Raw genomic sequence first — 22,773 nt, forward strand, 5'->3', positions numbered from 1 at the left:
AGATTCAGAATTTTTTTTAAATACAACAGAACCGAATACAGTTTCCCTGTGGGTAAAGATGGCTCATGTTTGGTCGACCTGAAAGTAAAGCAGCAAAGCAGAAGAGTCCAGTTGAGGCTGATGTATGAACACCAAAGAAGGTCGATTGAGTTCATCTTTGTGCAAGGAGAAATAGTGTGACCCATGGGAGCCAGGGCACAGGGAGAATTTCGCTTGAGGACCACGGCAGTGCAGCCTGCTAAAGGCTAGAGCTGATGTGAGGAAGGGCAAAAGGTATCTGCACATGTGGTCTACTCTTAATCAGTGTGCTGTTCCTGCCAGATGTGAGATGCCTTACCCCTGAGTTCATAATTTTTCCATTTTATTAGGTGCATTTCAGACTGAGATATTTGACCAGAATTATGTCTGTCCTCCAGTGGCTTTGCCTTGCCAGGCAAAAATTGCAATAAAAAATGACTGCATACTTTGTAAAATGCATCTAGGTAATCAGATATTTTGCTAAGAAATACTACTTACAGGTTTCCTGTGGGAAAACTGTCTGTTTGTCTCTCTGTTATCTCTGCTTGAAAGGAGAATGTTTTGTCAAAAGGAAACAAGGACACCCCAGAGAGTGGAGCAAGTGGGATACTGTAATTACTCTGAGATGCAGAGCAGTGCAATGTAGGGACCAAGAAATTCCACAGCCCTCCAGCCCACTGGAGTGAGACAAGCTGCTTCATCTCTGAGTTGCAAACCACCCCCATCTCTACCAAGTACCCTCTTCCACTTACACGTATGAGGTGCTGAAGGGCCTAGTAGAGGATGGAGAAAATGACTTCTCTGATTGTTGTTTCCCTGCTGATTTCTCTGCCCTGTCAAGGCAAAGCACTGGTACAGCAGCTGTCAGGAAGGCGGGTTGCCTGGCTGAGTGCATAGAGGAGACTGTGAAAGGGGCAGACACAAGTTGTGTCAAGCTCAGCAAGTTTGTCGATGGGAATATTAACAGAGTATTTTAATTGCTTTAACGTACAGTACTTCTTAGTCCTGTTTGCTTAAAAGACCATTCAGACAGAAGTGACCTACTTAAGCAGACAGTGTCCTTTTAGTAATGTGTGTGTGCAGTTTGATATAGACACAAACTATACTGAGAGTGGGTCAGATCACTCAGCAGAGAATTGATTGCATGATTTATGTTCTACATCTCTACTAGCCATGGATTTCTCTTACATATTAAAGGAGTATTTGCACAACACAACTGTAGGAAAGGATCTTTTCATTGCACAAGGGAAGGTGCTGGCAAAGTGACTTAGAGAAGTTGCTCCAGGACATCTCTGCCATGACTAGGAGCTGAGGGATCCCCAGCACAGCATGTTAGCCAGAAGACCTCTGCTAAGTGCTTCGTCTAAAGGCCACCACTGTTAATGGGATCACTAAAGAAGTTAGTCCTGACATTTTAACAAAGTAGAGCGATGGTGAGTGAACACACATGGGATAGTGTGGCTTGATAAGTTCCTGTTTGTCACATTGACAACTCTGGGCAGGCATCTTGCCTACTACCAAGTGAAATGGATTTGCTTAAACCACATTTGTATGTTAGTTTACAATAATTATTGGTATTTTATGTGAACATGTTTCATTTTGTACTCCCAGCAGTCCAGAACAATTAGTGTGGTTAATGTAGTTCCCCTCATAATTTTCCAGTTGTAGTATAGCATTTGAGATTTTTCTGGACGTAGGCTGATAATATGTACCAGGTCTGCTGTATTTAGGTGATCTCTTGGAAGAAAACTCTCAGTTAAACTGCTAAAACTCCACTATCTTATTGTTTATTGGGATTCTGACTTCACACCTTCAGCATCTGAAATGCATTCTTGTGTACATGTGAAAGGCAAGTACTTTAAATAGGTTCAAATCCCGGTCTCCTGGCCTGATGGAGGTCGTTAGCCCTGTGTGGCCATCCATCTATGAGAAGGACACTCTAAACAAACCTACGTCCTGAGGACCTCACTGCCATTGTCCAAGCTTGCTTGGCCCCGGCAGATGAACCTTAGGATTAAAGGGTGGGCTCAGTTCAGCGCAGGCTGTGTCTCACCTAAAAAATCCATTGCGCAGGCTGGAAAGGTAAAAGACCTTTCCCCAAATCTTCGTTCGCGAAGATGGGCCATTATTTACGCTTATTTCAGGGGAGCCCATGAATAAGTTGTAAGTATATAGCTAGTGATACAGTTATACCAGTTATAAGAGCAATCTCAAAATGCCAAAGAGCACTCCTGAAAGTCAGCAGAAAAGGACCCAAACAAAAGCTGAGTACATGGTTGTGTATCATCCGTCATGTTTATAAAGCCCAAGAGCCATTTTGGCACTGCCACAGTCTTGAGAGGTGTGTGGCACTCAATGGTTTTTCTAATTACCTTTGCACCAGGAAATCTCTGTTTGCTGTAAATTCCTTTCTTTTTTTTTCTTAAACAGTGATGCAGTTTGGAAAAGGAAAGTCCTGTTACTATCGGTTCCTGACCAAAGGCCAGCAGTGGATATGGCTGCAGACACACTACTACATCACCTACCACCAGTGGAATTCCAAGCCCGAGTTCATCGTTTGCACTCACCTGGTAGTTAGGTAGGACCAAGACCAAACCATTCACAGAGTGTGTCTCAGTGCTCAGCCATTACTTTTTCTAGTTCTGTTTTGTGTTAACCAAATATTTGCTGTGCCTACTGACACATTAAGATGGTATATAATTCCATAAAACTATTATGACAGGGAACATGTATTTTCATTACTCTTTTTCCTTTTTCATCAACCGGGCCAAAAACCTGGAAGCCACTGTTGGCCAAGTCTACCAGTGTGTTACATTCCCCTTTTATCCCTAGTGATGACACGGCCATAGAAAGAATTAAAGCTGTTAAGAATCAGATGGCTTTATGGTCATGAATGGGATCATATATCTCCTACAAAACGTTTTGATCAGAGTTTTAAATATTTATGACTTGAAGTTAACTGCTAGCTTGCAAGCCTTATTCCTCACTCCAAATCCAGCTCAAGATCCTCCCCTAGTGGAAAGCTGCTTACGCTGAGTTCCAACCCCATGCTGGAAGGCAGTGCACGCGTGGGATGCTCTGTGATACGAACCTTCTGGAGGGGGATCTGCTTTATTACCACTGCCATCTCAAAAAAGACTGTGTTCAGAGTGAGAATACATTTACTGAGGGGCTTGAAAAATAGCGACACACTGGTTTGCCCTGTTAACTTGAGTAGACTTATTGCTCCCCGTGTATTTCTTTATTGTCAGGAATCAATTTGAGATATTTTTCTGGTCCCCCTCTTTTTCTTGTCAAACATCTAGAAGAGCAAACACTAGTAAACTGGAAGTACATGGACCTGTTGGAGTGAGTCAGAGGAGGGCCATGAAGATTATCAGAGAGCTGGATCATCTGTCCTGTGAAGACAGGCTGAGAGAGTTGGGGCTGTTCAGCCTGGAGAAGAGAAGGTTCTGTAGAGACCTTCGAGCCCCTTCCAGTACCTAATGAGCACTCAGAGAGTCTTTAAAACCTCCTCTCTGTTTTATCCCAGTGGTGAATCGTGTGGCGTTGTTCAGTGTAAATATTTTATTTTTTAAGAGGGGAAAAAAGTAAGGAAGGCAAATATACACTTTTAGAGGCACATTCCTGGGGATTCCTGCACCTTGCATGGCACCTGGGCAGCTGCTGGTTTGTATTTGGAGCTTCCAGTGGAGTGCAGAGTGTTAACTGTGATGCAGCACAGTGTGTGCACCCTCAAAAAGAGGGAGCTGAGTTCCTCCTCCCCAAGGCACTGGCATAGGGATCACTGAGCTACTGTACCACATGGAAAAAAATTGATTCTTGGTCATCATGAGGTTAGAAAATGAATGTACTCTTGTTACGGCAGTTTACCTGCACAGAAGCTGTAGGATCATTTTTCTGCCTGATTATAGAAAATGGGAAACTCTTTTATTAGGAAAATTGTATTGAGACAAAAACACCCATTTTGTCTTCAACGGCCAAGTGCACTTTGCTTTTAGATTAGTTTCACTTGAAGGCATCCAGGGCCAAAATTTGCAAAGGAGCATCTACTTTTGTGCTTGGAATGATCCTACAGGCTCTGCAGTCTTGGGTGCAGTGGGATGGGACACTGCTCTGTAGTTTATAATCTGTGGAATTACCCACAGATTGCTAGGCTCTATGATGATGTTCCTTTAAGTACCTTGTATATTGAGAGAGTGTGTGAGTGCATTGTGCAAAGCTTGGGACTCAACATGAAAACTTTACAGCGGCCTGTGTAGTAAGATAGTTACCACAAAGTAAACAATACCTAGATTGAAAAACTGGATTTGAGATGGGTTTTGGTTTTTTTGGTTTTTTTAGTTATGCAGAAGTTCGGGCTGAGAGAAGGCGAGATCTTGGCCTCGAAGAGTCATCAATTGAACTGGCATCCTCTTCTCTAAAGGTACCGTGTCCCTTCACAATTGAGTAAGAAGGTGTTTAAACCAAACCGAGTAATCACTTACCAATCTTAGGAAAATACCTGTTCTTGCTTCTCCTTTTTCTTTACTCCCATTTTGTTCCAAGCCTTCAGCTAGGTTATGGCTCAGGCAGACCATAAGAAGTTTTCCTCTGCGTAGCTCTAAACTGCCCAACTTGGCTCAGGGCAGGCTGGATGAGCTTTGAGCAACCTGGTCTTAGTGGAAGGTGTCCCTGCCCTTAGCAGAGGGATTGGAACTAGATAATCTTTAAGGTCCCTTCCCACTCAGAGCATTCTCTGATTCCATAGTAACTGCAAATTCAGCAGTTCAGTTTCTCTGTTCTGCTCCTTGTTATCTTTCTGAGACCATTACACAAACAACAGGTTAAACCTCCCTAGCTCAGAAGCAGAAAAGCAGAGCTGGAGATGGAGGTTAGATTGCTGTACCTGTCACCCTTAGTAAGGTACAGAGGATCCAAGTGCAGGGCAATATTACAGGGTACCTGTTTTGCTAGTGCCAAGTTGTCACTGATAATCAGATGAAGATTGGAAGCGAAGGGAAAACACTTATCTCAGATTTTAGCACCTGTTGGATTGCATCAGATGTAGGATTGTGACCAGAGCATTAACTTCTATGGCTTGAATCATCTGGCATCTCAACACACCTGCCCAATTGACAAGGTCATTTTAATTACTTTTAAGTTCTTCCTTTCAGTAGTTTACAGATAAGACCACCAAAGTAATTTCAAGTGGATTGTTGTGTAGTTATCATTCCATTAGCCTCATTGCTCTTCAAACATTACTCTATGGGAGGTCAGGCTGTTCCCCTCTGTGGATGTGCAGCAATCCCCATGGCATTTGCCTGACACGTGGTGTGTCCCTTCCACTGCTGCTCACTATCATCAGATGGGTGTCCCAGGCACCACCCCAAGCCGGGGTGCCTCGAGCATGATTCTGAAGGTCGTGTCTACCTGAAGGCTCTAGGGTGAACACAGAGTGAGCGGGATTTGGTGCTGCACACCCAGCCGGTTGTTTTTTCTCTGCAAACAAAGGGTCATGGAGGTGGAGGTCCCCTCCAGTGCCGTGTCCCCCCCCCCCGCTGACGGTCTCACCGCTTGTGCTTCGCTCCCCGCAGAGCCACAGCAGCTTCCTGGACGTGGGGCAGTGCGGCAGCAGCCAGGACGCCAGCCGGGAGGGAGTGTCACTGTCATCCCACAGCTCCCGGCGCTCCTCGCACACCGCCCTCTCCGACTCCACGTGTAGGTGCCAGCGCGGCCGGGGACAGCCCAGCATGGGGGCAGGGAGTGGGCTGGAGGGCAGAGCAGCCTCCAAAATACTGGGGTTCTGCTGGAAGTGACCGAGCCGGGGTGGGAGGGAAATGCTCAGCACTGGGACCGACATACGGTGTCATAAAAAGTTACGGTGCAGCAACAGAGCCACAGCGACGTGCTGCCTCCTCCCTCTGTCCCCCGGTTTGTCGCCACCTAAGGGTCATGGCTGTTCGCTGTGGCTCAGAGGACAGGAGGTGGCTCGCTGGCTTGACTGAGCCCCGAACCTCACTGACAAAAGTTTTATTTTGGGATAATTTTATTATGGGGTGTCTGCTGCTAAATCCCTGCAGAAGGAGCTCAGAAGGATGCCTGCCTTGCTGGCAGCTTCATCCCAGCTCTTGCGAGTGCCACCCCTGCCCTGGGAGTGACAGTGAGGTAACCACAGTGCCCGTGCAGGGCTGTGTGTAGGAAACGACTCAGGGGCCTTTTCTTGAAATACTTGCCATGGGGAGAGCAGGAATCTCATCTGGAGACACCCGTGGAGGGCAGACTGAGACGTGGGGTTGGCATCAGAATGGACCCCAATGAGTCGGGCAGGAAGCCAGAGGGATCACAGAGGGGCAGTTTGGGGACCCGCTTTGGCAGCGCTTGGGTCACTGTTCATCTGCATATGCAGAGCTCAGGCTCAGCCAGGGTACTCAGGCACAGGGCTGCTGTATCATGGTGAACTGTCTCTTTTCCAGCCACGTCATCCATGCGGCGCACGGACACCAGCACTCCCACCCGGCCGTCAGTGCCCGGGGGTCAGGCAGAGAAGGCAGCCCTGCGGCTGGCATCAGTCGGAAGCACTCAGGTCAGTGGTCCTGGCAAGCAAAAGCCTTTCTGAGGCTGTTAAAGAAACCTTGATCTCTCCCTCAAAGATGGTGGATCCCACACTCTGAGTGTGCTGGGATTTCTCGGGGCTGTGGGGAGCAGCACTGGCTGGCAGAACCAGTGGAGGGATGCCAGAGGCTCCTCTGCTTCCTCCTTTCAGGATTCATTTTTCTTCTCCAGGCTAAATGGCTTCTCATGCCACCAGCCTGTTTTTCTTGGGGTTTGTACACATGAAATGGCCTTTATCCAAAGTGGATGCTGACACCAAGGACTTGCAGTTAGCAGGGGCATGCAGGAGCTTAAATTCTCCCTTCAGACTGATTCTCAGACCTCCAGATGGAGTTGTCTAATTCCTTGTGCTAGTTCATCCCTGGTATGGGCAGGTACAGCACCAGCTCTTTGCTAGAGGTGCTATGGACCTACAGTAAGTCAAAGTTTTCATTTCTAGGCCATAGCCACTCCTCAAGCCCCTGGTGAACACCTCCCTCAGCACCCTGTGGCTCAGCTGGCAGTCCCCTCCCAGCACCCTGTGATGGTACGTGGTTTATCTTTATTAAGTGCAGTGGTGTGACCAGTCAGTGGGGCAGCCTTGGTGGCTCTGATTCACTACCCACCTCCTTGCTTGCTCGTCCCAGGGTGGGGACAAGGTTTCTGTGCCCTTTCTGTTGCTGTTACTAAGATTTACCTGCAACCAAATTATTGCAACCACTTATTTCAGTGAGGAGACAGAGCAGGTGGGACACTCAAGGAAATAGTGTAGAAGTTTTACACTTGTCAAAAGCATTGGAGGCTGCTGAAGGCTCCTCTCTGAATCTATAGCAGCTAACTACAGGCTGATACAATGCTGAAGTTTTATTCCCCTGGTAAAGGAAGGGGATGCCGTGAAAGGTTTGAGTTAGGCCAGGAAAAGAAAAAACAAAAACCACAAGAAAAATGTGGGAGTCATAAATCATAACAGTGAGATCTGTCCTCACAGAGCTTTGATGTCAGTGTAGTAAATGTTCAGACTATAAAACAGGAATTGAAGATGGCCAGCATAGGCATGAAGGATGGATCCCCAGGTGGGGTTTCAGCATAACTTAGGCCTGACATTTGACAAATACCATTAGCAGCACAACTGAAAGCCCAGCCAGGAGGTGTGACAAGGGTTTGGATGCGATGGCCCAAAACCAGCAGGGTGTTACCCGTGTATAGATAGTGCAGAAATTTGATAGCCCAACACCTGGAGGGAGGCACTGAGTGTAAGCCAGATGTGTTCCTGCTCTGGAACTACAGTGGTACTTTGTTTAAATATGCAATTGCCATTTTTTGTCAGCATCACCTTTTCTATGGCAAAAACTGAAAAGCAGTCATTTTTCTGAAGCCAGCATCACGTATGAATGTGAGTAGCAGGACTGGTCCTACCCTGTGATCCTTTTTTCTCTGTTATCTGCAGCCGGTGTACCACTTCCCAACCCAGCTGGGGATGATGCATCAGCTGAAAGAGCAGCTGGAGGAGAGGACTCGCATACTGCAAGCTGACATCAAGACTCAGCAAGAAGAACTCCACGTCATCAAGGAGCAGCTCCAGTTAGTGCAGGACTCCAACCTGCAGGTACTTGCTGTCCCAGGGACTCCCAAACTCACCAACCATTTGCTTTTCCTTTGAGCACACAGAGCAGTAACAAAATTGTCTGTGGCAAAAGCATTAGGAAAAGAACACTGGACAAATTGGTAATTTGGTCTCAGGCGTGAGAGTGGTGTCTCCCGAGAGCTGAGTGACGTCAGTACATGGCTAAGGATTGAATCAGTAATATTCACGATTTACCAAAAAAGCAATCCCAAATTAATCCCAAGTCCTCTCTGTACGAAAAGCTTGGTGGTTCAGTATCTGATCAGTGCTGCTGGATCCCTTGTGCCACTCCTGAAAAACAGAGCAGACACAATGGATCTGGAACGGTCATGGCTCTGAATAAATATTTGACCCAAGCTAACATTTGATTTTCTGTTACTCATGGTTCACTTTGCCCCTGCATTTAGAGGTGCTGCTGCTGCAGTGTTATTTCTCCCAGACAGTACCACCAACAACTCGTGTGTCTCTTTTACTTAAAGATGCTGATGCAGCAGCCAATCCCTGTCGTCTTTAACAATGTGCAGCACCCGAGCCCCAGGAGGCCACCATCCCAGGGGACACCCAGGCAGAGCACAGCCAAGAAGTCACAACAGCCAGGCCTCATGGGGACGAAGCACTACTGCAGCACCCACCTGCCGTCACCGCGCCAGTTCCTCAGGGACCCCCACGGCACGGCCACCCAGGTCACTGCCTGCTTCCTTGTCTTCATCATTCCCATTCCTGGCTTTTAAATATTTGCCTGCCATGTCCCTCCCCCCCCGTGGTCCCGTGCATCCCCTCTGTGTTGGTTTTTCTGCGTTGCTGCCATTACGGAATTTGTGTTGAGAGTAAATGATGTCGTTCAACGGTAAAAGTAAAAGCCAGGTAGCCGAAAAGCATTTGAACCCAGGGTCTGCTGGAGCCCTCCTGGGGAGCATCCTGGGGAGGAACTGAGTGGGAAGTCTGGGCTCTCAGTCACTTGTGTTCATGATTGCAACACAATGCTCATTTGTAGCCACTGAGAGTTGTGACTTCATAACACAGGAAGGTAGGCATCGTTTGGAAAGATTAGTTTTCCTCTGCCCGAAGAGTCTTGGAAAGCAGGTTTGAAAAATGGTTTTGTTCATCATGAGACCTAAATCCACTATTAAGATGGTCGCTTCTCCTTGGGAAAGACTTGAGTTCTCCAAAAGCAAAAAAGGCTTTTTGAGCTCTTTTTGCTGCTCTAAAGGACAGATGAGAAGCTTTCCTTGGGGACTTTGGATTTACACTTCCCCTCTTAAGCTGTTCTCCTCCCCCTCAATCCTTTTGTACTCTGATTTTTCAAGGGACTGTCTGTCTCTGCTGCTGGCAATGCCAGCACCTGCCCTGCAGGGACAATAAATGCCAATGGGTTGGCTGTCCTGAAAAGATACGCTGTTTCTACTGCTGTGTTCAGGAACAATGTCCTATTGTTCCTTCCCCTTTTTCCATCTGCACACTGTAAGCACTTATTTTAGCCTTCTGTTAGGGGGCTTTAAAACTTACATGGGTATCTCTGTTTCAGGTACAGCAGCAGCAGCAGCAGCACCTAATGAGAGGAAGCCAAGGCCAGCAAACGTGTCTGCCAGGGCAGGCAAGCATTTCAGTGCCCCTCTACAACAACCCCATGGTGTTCTCACAAACACACCCTATTGCAGTGGCTGCACAGATGCCACCTGACAGCAGCGAGAGGCAACCACAGTCTGAGTACAGCCAGGACAGGAGCCTCAGGTACCCACAGCCCTGCCTTCCAAAGCTCAGTAAGCTTTGGACATCTGCTGCTGTTCAAGGAGCAAACAGGAAAAACTAGTCTTTCCCAAACCTGTGTCTTGCCTGTTCTGAAGCTCTAGAGTGTCTTTTCTCCAGGCAGGACAAGTGCTACGGCAAAGCCTTTTTTTATACGCTGCTGGAAACATCATATAAAACATATACAACTGTCCCAAACTATTCAACTACCTTTCAGAGAGACAGTGCCTACAGGATCCAGCTGTTCCAAAATATTGTCTAAGGAAACAGGATAAACCATAGAGGTCTCATCATCTATAAAATGTATTTCTCACATGAAAAATGTAGCAAATTTCAGCTCACCTCTGCAAGTCCATTAGAATCATAGAATCACAGAAAGTTTTGGGTTGGGAGGGACCTTAAAGAGCATGTAGGGACCCCTATGCCATGGCAGGGACACCTTCCACTAGACCAGGTGGCTCAGAGCCCTGTCCAGTCTGGCCTTGAACACTTCCAGGGGTGGGGCAGCCACAGTTTTGTAGGGCTTCACCACTCTCACAGGGAAGAATTTCATCCTAAGATCTAATCTAACCCTGCCCTTTGTCAATTTAAAGCCATTCTCCCCTTGTCCTGTCACTATATGCCTTTGTAGAAAACCCCTTTAGGCACCAGAAGGGGCTTGAAGGTCTCCCTGGAACCTTTTCTTCTCCAGGCTGAACAACCACAACTCTCTCAGCCTGTCTCCATAGGAGAGATGTGATGTGATAAGAAGCATCCTGTTCCATTAGCTAGTTTTCAAGGTGGTGGTTTGCCTGCTTTCATGGAGACTTTTCAGGAATTTGTTTCTAGAGACTGACAGGAGCTTGAACCTCTCCCTTCCCTGACCATCCTCTGTTTTGTTCCACTGCAGGATGCTGTTGGATCAATCCATCCAAGCCATGATGCCTGCAGCCAACAGCAGTGGCCAGGCCGTGCAGAGCAGTGCCAGCAGGCAGCAAGGAAAGTGAGTCTTTGCTGGCCCTTGTTTTCCTGCAGTGTTTTAACAGGGCACTTTATGGCACTGAAAATAACCTGGCAAAACTCGTACCTGATCACGCAAACACGAACAGTCTCAGTATGAAATGAAGCAAAAGTTCAGCTGGTTAGGAGAAAAAGTAATGAGAATATTTTTTAACTACAAAGAACTTTATGATAAATAAAGTGCTTCGGAAAAAAAAATCAACTGTTCTCTGGCTTTTGCAAATCATAAAATGCCTAACCAAGACATGGAGATGTACAGCCTTAAAAACCTTAATTTTCTGCATTTCCAGTCTGTGTTTGGTGGGGAGGGGAAAATCTGGGGCCTGTTGTTACCAGGGTCTGTGTGGTTTGACAATCCCTGCTCCAGTCTGGTTCCTGCACCACCTGGACTCCTCAGTGCCAATTCTAGTGGTGGGTCTGGGTTTGGGTTCTTACACCTGATTTTCCTCCTCGTGGCAGATTCGTTGTGGAGCAGCAGGCCCTGCCTCCCCCAGTACAGGCACAGCCAGTCACCTGCAGCACCGTCCGACCTCCAGCCCCATCGCCCATTTTCTCCCCATCTCTGATGATCCCACACACCAGCTTCACATCCCACCAGGCCAACACACCAGTTCATCTCCACCAGTGGCCACAGCAACAGGTTCCGCAGCACCGTCTCTACCTTCAGGTATTGGAGCACAGGTTTCTGAGGAGGCACAGAAATGGCTTTGGGGTCGGTTGGGGTTTTTTTTGAAGGAATGGGGCTTACTTGCCTGATCAAACTTGATCAGTGCACTGGCACATCCTCCATTCCCATTGTATCTGCGCGTAGCCACGTGCTCAGCCTTTCTAGGCTGACTGCACCTGCTCAAGGCCGTTATTTTCCCACACACTCAGTTATCACCCAGTGTCCAGGAGAAATATCCAGTTTTTAAAACACAGCTTTTCATCCAGAGGAGCTCTGGTGGGAAGCTTACTGTAGACATGAAACATGATAAGAGAGAAGCTCTTTTTAAAACATGCCTCCTACTATTGTGTCTCAGCAGAGCAGGGTTTTTACCAGCTGCTGTCATGGCTTTTGTTTTAATAAATGGGTATTTCACAACACAAATCTCTGGAGAAGGTGATTTTGGTTTTTCAACACAGTTTTCATCAGTGCATGCTGAACCAGTGATGCTGCCAAGGAGAGGGGTTGTTGAAACTAGTCATGAATTATTAACACACTCTCCCAGCCTTGCCTGGTTGGCAAAGGTAAGTTACAGTCCTCCAGGCAAAGATGGTAGAAGAGAAAGCAGCAGGAGCTGAAAGCAGCCACACAGCAGGACTGGATTTATAGTGAGAAATGAATTGTTGTTGTCAGCAAATGTGGGCATGAGCCATCCCTACTTTGGGTACGTGTCCTCATGGGCTGCACTGAGGTCCAGAGGACCAGCAATAGGGATGGCAGATTGATTAATCTGGCACAGATAAGTAGCTCCAGGGCAACAGAAAACCGGGCTCTGGTATCGCAATGCCTTTCATAGGGGGTTAACCAGTAAGTCCCGGTCTTTGGAATACTGGCCACAGGGTGGGACATGGCCAAGGTCACTCTACAACCTCTTCATTGCTTGCCTGAAGGTCCTTCCCATGGAATATGAAAGTTGCACATCCTGCACATTTTACCATGCTTCTAAGTAGTTTTCGAAGGTCTCTATTCCTGCTGGGCTCTCCATGGGGACGGTAGGACAGATGGTTCTGCTTCCCCTCCATACTCTCTGTCATTGTTAGTTGTACTGACAGCAGCAGCATCCCAAGGGATACAACTCGTTCCCTCAGTGGGTAGAGGTTACCTTTAGGACTTCGTACACACACTCCTGTGTATGAGTCTCAGCACTGGCCCCGCAGCAAGAGAGGGAGTGGCTGGATGATGGGGCAGGTCTGATCTCTCAGATTTGTGTCTCCCAACAGATGCAAGGTCCTGAGCTGGTGCCTGGGGGTCCAACGCAGCGCATCTTCCAGCCACCCCACACTGCACAGCAGAACCCCCTGAGCTACTTCCTCCACTCACAGCAGCAGAGCCACCACACGCAGGGCCAGCCCTGCAACCTGCCTGACCTGCCCGAGATGCAGCTGCCCTGAATGTTGGCTCTGGGAGGCAGGGACCACGTGGCTGCAGCCACTCAGCACCCCGGGCGCACGCAGGGGAGAGCGCGGTGCCGTCAGAGCACGGGACGGGTGAGGTCGGGTTCCGTGGGAAGGTGGTGGCTGGAGGAACAGTCCCCAATGGGGATGAATGGCTCCAGGAGCACCCCATCCATTGGAATTTCCAAGCAGCCAGTCTGTGTTGCTGCTCTGGCAGCTGTTTGTGCCCTGGCCCAGCACCGTGGTGCAACTGGAGGCAGTGGCTTTCTGGCTGCAGGGAGGTCAGTTATCAGGTCGCCACGAAGCTTGGTTTGCAATGGAGAAAACCCTTTTCCATTCAGGACTTCAGTGCTGAAAGTCACTGTGAATTTAAGCCCAGCATTTGAAGCACATAGAAAGACTGTACCGGTCCGCAGGACGCCGTTGGATTACCGTGTACATAACTCGTTTTGCTGTAGTAGGTCCATTGTGGATTTTTTGTCCCCTTTTTTCTATACCTCAGTCCCACAGTTTTTTGTTTTCCAGGAGATTGGATAATGCTGCTAATTTACATAACACCACTTTTGCCTGAATTTCTTACTGTTGTTATACCAGCTCACATCGCAGCTAGTACAATATTTGTCATGTTTTATTTTTGGTTAACAAGTGCATAGAAATTTATAGGGTTTTTACTCCCTGTAGCCAAATATTTTTCAGGTTACAGACAAAGAATCCTTACTCCTTCTTTTTCTGTTTTTTTTTTGTTTCATTTAGAATGACATAGCTGTGTATGTTTCTATACATAAAAACAAACAAACATGCATAGACTGGCATATGACAGCAAACTTTCTGGTTTTGCTAGGTCATGTTTCAATTTGGCACACCCAAAATGTATGATCACGACACAAGCGATGTTACAAGCCCGTAGGGTCAGCAATAAATTGTATTTTTGTAAATTGTCACTTTTTAACTATAAGTTTATATTTATTAATTGAAAAACAAGTTTATTCCTCAGTGGGTGTATAGTTAAGTGTCCCTACTGTTTGTGTCTTTCCAAAGGAAAAATGAAAATGTACATTTTTGAGGCGTTAGTAGCTGAGTACTACCTATGGGCACTGTTAGAGGCCAAAGGCAGGAGATGGGTTTGGCAATTACTTTGCAAAATAATGGTTAGTTTAGGACCAGGTCCATCTAGCAGTGAAGCTCCACCTGACAGTCAGAGCAAAGTTCGTAATGTCAAAACCAAGCAAACTGTGCCCTTTTTTTTTGCGTTTTTTTTGGCATTTGTTTTCTTTTTTGTCTTGTGCAAGCTGCTTGCTTGGCTCTTTGTAGCACTGCAGCAGGTGGGCACTGGTGTTACTGGTGTTACTGGTGGAGCAGCCTTTGGCACAAGCAGCCCTGTGTTTCAAGAAAAAGGGGAAAGTGGGAATGTGTCAAAGCAATAGCTACAGCTAATGGTACCTTGAGCTCTCCAATGCCATAAGCACAGATCTGTCTGTAGCTCTATCTATATATCTGTAGCTGTATCTGTATATCTATAGCTGGCTCACTTGCCCCCAGCAGCCACGCATTTTCTGTGCTGCAGCACTGGGAGGATTTCGTTAACTTTGGGCCCAGGCTGAGCTTGGGGGGCAGAAGAACAGGACTGTTTCAACCTGGGTGAACAAGGCTATGGCAGCTGGAGTCTCCTGGAGAGCTGAGGAGTGAAACAGAAGTGTGACAGCTCTGCCTCAGACAGGATTTTGGCTGCAGCCTCCCTGCTGCCTGGCAGGGTCCAGCAGGGCTCCCCCAGCCCCGGTACACCAGAGGCTGTTCCCCTGCAATTTGTCTCGGGAAGGGGATGTGTTTTTTCTGTGCCACATTGCCTGGAGTGATGATGGTGGGAGGACAGGCTGCTGGAGCGGGGAGCAGCCAGGAGCTTTCAGGGGGCTGGTGCAAGGCACTAACCAGAGTTGTGCCTTGTCAGCTCAGTCCCTGGCTGGGCTCCAGCCCAGCCAGTACGTGCAGCCCTGGACACTGGGCAGCAGAGCAGCTGCTCTCAGACACAGCCTGAACCAACCCCTTCATTTCAAACCACAACAAGAAAGTCTGGCTACAGCAGAGCCACAGGCCAGAGCCACGGCACTGCTGGTAGTGGGATGCACCTGCCTTTGCAGAGCAACCTGGAGCTGAAATAATAACACGTCATCCCTCGGCTCTTAGAGCCCAAGCCCTGGAGAGAGTGTGAGGGCTTTCCTGCCCTGGCATTTGTGCTGCAGCAAGGGCCAGCACAGAGCCTTTGGGATAGGTAACTTTCTCTTATTCTTTTATTTTTTTTTAAAGCACTATGACTTTTAGGGTTTCCCTCTCCCCGTTCCAAGACTGCGGGATTTTGCTCATGAGGCTGGGGAGGAGGGAGTTGTATTTTTGGGAGTTGTTTGGGGGTTTTTCCCACCATAGCCTTGGAACACAATGTCAGAGGGGAGGCAAACACATACATTTGTGTTAGGGGTACAGTTTGTGGCTCGGGGTGGCTGGCAGGAGGGAAAGGTCGAGCATCTTCCTGGCTTGGCAATTAAACCTGGATCATCCCAGTCCACCACCATGGCTGGTGTGCAGTGTCCCATCACCACACATGAGCCACCTATGGCAGGTGCCAATCAAGTGTATCTCAGTTGTGGTGGTGGTTGGGGTCAAGGGATGGGGGAGTGTATTTTTTAACATGCTTGGTAGGGAGGCAGCTGAGGCAGAGCAGTTTTCCAGCACTGCTGTGGCTTTGACAGCGAGTGAAAGAAGAGAGATGGGATGGGGTTTGGGGGAGGTGGGGGGTGGTGGGTGTGCCGGATGGGGCCGTGCCATGGGCACAGCCCTTCTGATGGCAGGGGATGCTGGGGGGGCACTGTGCCCCTGCTTACAGCCTCTCAGCGAGGAGCACAGGAGCTTTGTGAGGATGTTTACATGTTAGATCAGCCTTGCTGAAACAAGAGACCTAAAAATGCACTTTATCATGTGCCCCCCCCTTATTCCCAGTGCCCACCCCAGCCACTGGCCTCGCTGCTGGTGGGCAGGGGGGCTGCACAGTCCCAGGCACTGCCTCACGGGTAGAGCCTTGTTTTCCAGACATGCTCCAAAGGACAAAATCCCACCATCCCTTTCTGGGGCTTGCTCGGTCCCTGCTCAGTCTGCCTCCAGCTGAGGGAGGGAAGGCTGAGTCAGGGCCATGGGGTTTTTGCCTTATATTGTCACTCACTCTCAAAAAATATATGGATAAATAAATCTCTTTATTCAGGTTGATTTGTATTTGTTTACCTCGGTATTAGCTATGACCTGTGTTTTTAGGACTCATTTGGAATTGAGGGCTGCCTGTGGGTTTGGTTCACACACCCCCAGCTGCAACAAGAAAGCACAAGTGTGACTTGTTGGTGACAAGCAGAGGGCAGGAACGTGACAGATGGCACCTGCAGCGGGGTCGGCCTCCAGTGTCGGTGTCAACCTATCAGTCATTAATGTTCTGAGGTTTTCTAGTACACAAGTACCTATATACTATATCTCTCTATATATAGATATATGTGTTTTTAATATGCATATATATGTATGCACAAGTATATCTATATATAAATATATATAGGCCACACAATTCCAGACCTCTGAAAACACAGGCAGCTTTAATTAATAAAGTCTTGCACTTTTAGCGTATTTGTACATATAAGCTAAAGCCTGGTGGGTATAATCAGGCTGGTTTGACAAACACAATGAAAAGTTACTGTACATATTGTATATATTCCATGCAAAAAAAAAAAACAAAGAAAAAAGAAAATAAGAAGAAGTCTAGAATTGAGTATAAATCTTGGTTTATTTTATATGATGTTGAATATAAATAAATTTATAAATGTTACTATTCTTAAAAGTATTTTGTAATGGGAAAAAGAAAGTGTCTTATGAAGATGAACAGTAAAGATTTTATTCTTGTTTTGAATCTATGTCCCTGCACAGCTCCATTGAATGGGAGCCTGTGCATTTTGACAAGCTTTAAACAGATTGTACATAGTATTTAAAAAAAAAAAAGATAAGAAGAAATAAAATAATACTTGTAAGGCCTCTTACACACTATGTGTTGTTGTTATTCCCTGGGTGGTGTGGGTCCATTGGGGATCAGAATCTGATCCCTGCTCTCCAGGAAGCACAAGAGCAGCAGCATCATGGATTCATGTGCACGAACTGCTGAAGGGATGGGGCTCAAGATGGAGACTGGGATTTCCATGACCAGTGCCAGAAGCAATAGGGGGAATGCATCAGTTAGAAAGAACAAGGCATCAGGGTCAGTGTGGACACATCTGCACACTGTAAATGTCTCATTTGGATGTAAAAAGGGAGTGACAGTACTGGTCTTGCTCACTCACCGTCTCAGCACTGAACTCAGCTCAGGCTGTAACACAGCTAAACTAGTCCCACACCTCAAAATCCGGGTCTCCATTTTTCCTCCATTGCTGGAGGCTGGTGTCCCAGCTTGGGTTTTGCCTTAGTCCTTGTTTTGGAAAGCACTGACTAAGTGTGGCTTTAACATGGCCAATGCTCTTGAAGGAACTTCTGCAACAGACCATCACGAGAAATAATACTGGCTCAAACACAGATTTATTTCTTTTCTAAGTGAAACAATACTTTATTTAACACCTCATTTGTCTTACAGTACTTCTTCATACAATACATTGTATAAAAGCCAATCTGTCAACACAAACGTGTTGCCTTCTTGGTAAAGTGACAAAGCTATAGCAAAAAAGACAAAACAGCCTATTTTTCTGGAAACAAATTGGAATATTTCCTTCTGTTTTAGTCCAGATAACAACTGAAATCGCAATCAAGAACCTTGTATGGTACAACTGGATGAGAAACTTCTAGTAAAATCAACACACAGCTATTTCTTAGTCACTATGGTAGCAAACTCTTCTAAAATTACATTTATATCCAGCCATTAGTGATGAACAAGTGGCTTTGTTTAGGAATGGATGGAAACTGAGTGAGTTTTTTGTATCGCATGGCAGTGGCCATTTCCATGTCCTGGGAAATGCTACCAGTTGAATTACCATCAGTTCTCCCCCAGGGTGGAAAGAGCTGGTATTTTTATTATTTGAGCCAATCTCTCCCCTCGTGTACCCAAGCCCTGGGCTCAGTGCACAGTCAGGGATTCCACCGGTCACCTGGAGCACAGGGAACAGCACCAGGCTCCTGAGCGGCACATTCCATATTGCAAGACCGAGGGATCATCACAGCCTGCTGGCCATCCCCCTGGGCTGACAACTACACTGACAGAAGGCATCTGACGTGCACAGCAACAACAGCAACAGCCCAGCTGCCAGAAAGGACCGCGTGGTGTCTGCTGACAGCCACTGACAACCACTACCAGTGTTCGGGGCCGTGACACAGCTGCCAAGTCACCCTGGTGATGCTGCAGCAGGTAGTGCAATTCTCAAACTGTACAAACAGCACCACTAATTTTAGCAATCTGTATACCCTACCTACAACTGTCTATTTTGTACTGAATGATGCACCTTCATTTATTTCCTATGACTGAACCAGAAAAATAGAAAGACAGAAAACTTCATAGAAACGTACAGAAAAAAAAGGAACAGAGATGAGTGAAGTGACGCATCAGAACTCACTTAACCACGCTCCTTCCTGTTGGTGAATGAACTGTTCAAAGTTCAAACACACACATAAAAATTTCCAAGTTACAATTTGAATGGAAAGTCCCCCCTTGGGAAGTAGCTGAGTAATCCTGTGTCAGATGCTCTGCAACCACCAGACTCCTCCTGCATAATTCCCAGCTACATGTGGCAGCTGCCCTCCTGCAACACCAATGTGCACGTCCCAGCATCCTCATGAGACGGAATGCGAGTCTGGGTTCATCTTTGCATCACCAACACCAAAAAGCTGTACAGCACAGGGATCTCTGTCCCTGCCTTGGCAGGGCTCTGAAGTCAAGGTATTACCCTTTGGGAGTGGAGAGGGAAAGAGCTGCTATTGCTCTAGCTCCACCAAACCCAACTAAACCTGCATTCACTTGTTAGCCAGTCCATCTGGAATAGAGATGGAAGGAGCTAGAATAGGAAAGGGAAGGAAATAAGCTAGACAGTAACTCCAGAATTACTGTCACAAGCAGAGCTCAAGTGTCCCTCAGTGTTATGGTGCACTGTGGAAGCAGCCCAGCAAACACACCTCTGGGTCACAATCCTTGGAAATAACTGGCACCTGCTACATCTAGATCTCCCCAAAGGATCAGCCCATGATCCAGAGATTCCAAAAGGAAGAACCTGCCAGTGGGGCAGTTGCCTGAGTGCTATCAGCCTGCTGAAAGTGACCTTGCTCCACATGCTCCATCCTGCTGAGACTGGCCACTGTGACTAGTCTTCCTGGATCAGCCTACAGGTTGTCCTGTATTACAGAAACAATTTAAAGACATCACCCTTTGGGGGAAAAATAAAACCAAACTGAACAGGAAATCCATGCAGTTAATAAAAGTTAGTGTTCCCCTACATATCTTAACTTCTTACCTTAAATCTATTTATATATATATGCTGGTAATCTCTCTTTATACATAGATATAATAGCTGAAAAGAGCTACTGCCTAACTGGCAATGGCTCCACAGACTCTTGGATTGGCACTAATAGAAAAGGGAATTGTAAAAAGGTGCTCAGTTTGCATAACCAGGTAACAACAGAAGGCTGCTGTACTTTGCAAGTTCCTTCACCACAGTCTTCTGTACTTGGATTGTAACATCTTGGCTCTCAAACTAAAAAAAATGTCCTTGAGTTTTAAGACTTCCATATCTCTGTTACTTTGCTTAGCAAATAGTTCACAGCTTTGACTACTACTTGGCATAAACAATATCTGTCATAAACCTACAAAAGCTTTTGGGATGGGCAGCTGTATCTACTTTCATGGGGTTCCATTAATTTTGTCACAGCTATTTGCAGAATGACTCACTGATCAAACCTTATCTGAGTACATCTTGGACTAGAACTACAGTATCATCTGCTTTGCCTTTCTAAACAACCTTGGGAAAACAGTGAGTAAATACATTTTAAATTTAGTAACACAGTGTGGCCCTGCTTATCCATATCCACATAAATGGATAAATTAGTTCTTATATTTTACGCATAAAAATACAAATCAGCACTATATTGTATCAAGTGCAACTACTTTGTAAAGGCTTTTGAAAAAAGCTTCCTCATTTCTCATATATATGATATAACTTTTGAACTGACTGTTCATTCAATAAAACTTTATTTTACATTAATACCTGAGAGTATGGGGGAGAGTACAGGACAATTTATAAATTCATTTTTCCTGATGAAAACTGTATTTAACACTGATTGTAATGATGGCATTTCACAAAGTGCCTGTAACACAAGCCAGAACTTCATTTTATTCTTCATTCATATTAGTATTGCAAGAAAAGCCCCAGTGAATGATACCATCCCTGTTCTGCTTCTTTACAAAAAACATGCACAGTATAAAAATAATGCTGCTCTGCAGAGGAAGATTGTCATACAGGCTTTAGAAAGAGACATTTTTAACTAGTTTAGCACAGAGTCTCAGTTTACTTTGTTGTTGTTTTTAAAAGACAAGCTCTTTCCCTCTTTCTCTAAACCCCTTCTAGCACCAGCTACCAAAGATTCAAGGTCAAATTTCTCAGCATTAACGCTGGCAGAGCTTGCCTCCACAGGATTTCTACTATATCATTTTTTATATATTAAAATTTCAAGTCAGATTCAAGGGGATTTTTTTGCTGCCTTGAATCCTGGCTGATGGAAAATATTACAGCAGCAATAACCCAGAGTGCTACGAAAAGAAATATTAATTATAAGTTGAGGTATGGACTCAGGGTAGGCAAAGGAGCAACTGCAATCTGTCCCTTCAGCATTCAGCTAAAGATGGTCTGTGCTTGGTCTTTGCAAACACCAGCAAAACTCTATATTTCATCAACATGCTCCTAAGAAGCTCCTCTTGCCAGATAAAGGACAACCACCATGTGGTCAGACAGATTTAGCCACTGCTTTCCCCTGATTTCAACAATCAATATTAGCTTTTGCATCCATGTGCAGCCTGGATGACCAAATAAGCTTCCATCCTTTTCACCTGCATTGTAGGAGGATTGGTATGAGAATGGGAAAGAGAGCTCTAGGTTGAGCTAGAAAGGCAGGAAAACAGTTGTTTGTTCCAAAAACAGACGTGGGCTGGGCTGGGAGAATGCAGTCTGAAAACTGCTGACAAGGGGCCGGAATCTGCAAGAGTCCAGGCCTGTGGGTATCATCAAAGCAGAGGAATTGAGAGCAGGGCACTTCCTTCTCTAATCTCATGCTTTTGTGCCTACCACACCCTCTATTTTTAGCCTTCACCCTGCTTTGACCCCAGTCCACATGCAAGTTTGGAAATAACTAATTAAACTAATGTGGATGACAACCTCTAAGCTGTTGATACTCCTTTTAAGTGAAAACGGCAGGAAGTCATTCCTCTTATCACAGTAATAGAAATTAACCTGGAAACAGAAATGAACACACTGTAACAGCAGTCATTCAGATAGGTTTGCAACAGGTTACACTCAGTATTTCCAAGCAACGTTGCATATTTTACTAACATGGTAAAGACAGTTTATTATTCAGTCCTTTTTTTTTGGAGTGAAACTTATGAATAATGCAAGAAAGTGATTGTGCTTCAAACTATTTTTATTTACATTACATACCAGTAATCTGATATTTAAAGCTAACTATGTAAACACCAGACTTGATTTCCTTAGTTGCAACCTTCATTTGTAAGCGCTTTGTGGTTAATTCAGAGTCAAAGGTAAAGAAAATTACACTCTGGTTCTTGCTTTAAGTTGTAAATTTTTAGCACTCTCTATTTTAACTTTTATGTCATGAGGTTTTTCAAAAAATCTCACAAAGGCCGGCTCATTTAATAAGGATGCCAGAATCTGTTCAAAGGCAAAAGACCATTCATGGTTCCCTCTCAAACTCTGTGCTCTACTGCCTTCAGTCTGCTCAGAGCTGCTTTCCTCCTGCCCTTCCTTGGGGATTTCAGCAGGCACCTCTGTAATGTGAACTGGACTTGGGACTGGTGATGCAGGACTCTGCAGCCTTCTCCCAACTTCCTCCATTTTCAGCAGGAGGCTGGTAACCACCGCGATAGCCCGATATAACAGCTCCTCCTCAGGATCCCCATGGAACAGATTGTACAGAGTTTTTGAGAACTGGATGAACTGAGACTACAGAGAGATACAGAGGAGACTATTCAGAGAACAACAACACAACCATCCTGTTTGACAACAGGCTGTGCAATCAGCCCAGTGCCTGCTGCTGCCAGGCACCTGGTATGGCTGCTGTAGTGACAGCACGGGCATGGACCAGCCCTGATAAACCTACCTGGGTCTCAAAGTCCCTCTCTTCATAAGCTACAGCAGTTTTACAAACACACAGTCTAATGATTAATGTGAAGGCCTGAAATTTAAGGGATCTTACAAATCCTTTAGAAATACTGTAACAGGACTTAAAGGATAAACTTTCAAGTCAAAAACAGACTTAAATAAGACTCAGACAGATAGTTTACCTGATTCATTCTTGGCAAATCCTTAATGTTTTCTTCTTTTTTAAGAAGTTCATCTTGCCATTGCTTCAGATATGCCTGAATATCGACCTTCCCCTTCGCTATTTGACAAAAGGAAAAAAAAAAGTGAACAAAAAAGAACCAAGAGCTTCCC

General features: G+C 46.0%; 2 protein-coding genes across 8 annotated transcripts in view; one reads left to right on the top strand and one right to left on the bottom strand.

Annotated features, from left to right (window-relative positions):
• The window catches only part of PASD1 (PAS domain containing repressor 1), a 102,190-nt gene extending 85,074 nt beyond the window's left edge, over positions 1-17,116 (top strand). For 6 of the 7 annotated variants that reach the window (XM_027687029.1, XM_027687028.1, XM_027687030.1 and 3 more), the window contains 11 exons: positions 2,449-2,596; positions 4,363-4,444; positions 5,595-5,718; positions 6,474-6,583; positions 7,052-7,138; positions 8,039-8,197; positions 8,695-8,898; positions 9,741-9,946; positions 10,851-10,943; positions 11,420-11,627; positions 12,887-17,116. In XM_027687029.1, the coding sequence (XP_027542830.1) occupies positions 2,449-2,596; positions 4,363-4,444; positions 5,595-5,718; positions 6,474-6,583; positions 7,052-7,138; positions 8,039-8,197; positions 8,695-8,898; positions 9,741-9,946; positions 10,851-10,943; positions 11,420-11,627; positions 12,887-13,057 (1,592 nt within the window). In that variant the 3' untranslated portion in view covers positions 13,058-17,116. The remainder of the gene's footprint in view (positions 1-2,448; positions 2,597-4,362; positions 4,445-5,594; positions 5,719-6,473; positions 6,584-7,051; positions 7,139-8,038; positions 8,198-8,694; positions 8,899-9,740; positions 9,947-10,850; positions 10,944-11,419; positions 11,628-12,886) is intronic. The other variant, XM_027687032.1, reaches the window with a different exon arrangement.
• Positions 17,117-20,439: 3,323 nt separating this feature from the next.
• The window catches only part of TBC1D8B (TBC1 domain family member 8B), a 29,746-nt gene continuing 27,412 nt past the window's right edge, over positions 20,440-22,773 (bottom strand). Inside the window, exons 20-21 of the mRNA XM_027687024.1 lie at positions 22,623-22,720; positions 20,440-22,281 (exon numbers count right to left, since the gene is read on the bottom strand). Of these exons, the coding sequence (XP_027542825.1) occupies positions 21,871-22,281; positions 22,623-22,720 (509 nt within the window). The 3' untranslated portion in view covers positions 20,440-21,870. The remainder of the gene's footprint in view (positions 22,282-22,622; positions 22,721-22,773) is intronic.

Source organism: Neopelma chrysocephalum, unplaced genomic scaffold, assembly GCF_003984885.1.
Source record: "Neopelma chrysocephalum unplaced genomic scaffold, ASM398488v2 Primary Assembly neopelma1_73, whole genome shotgun sequence".
NCBI lineage: Eukaryota > Metazoa > Chordata > Aves > Passeriformes > Pipridae > Neopelma > Neopelma chrysocephalum.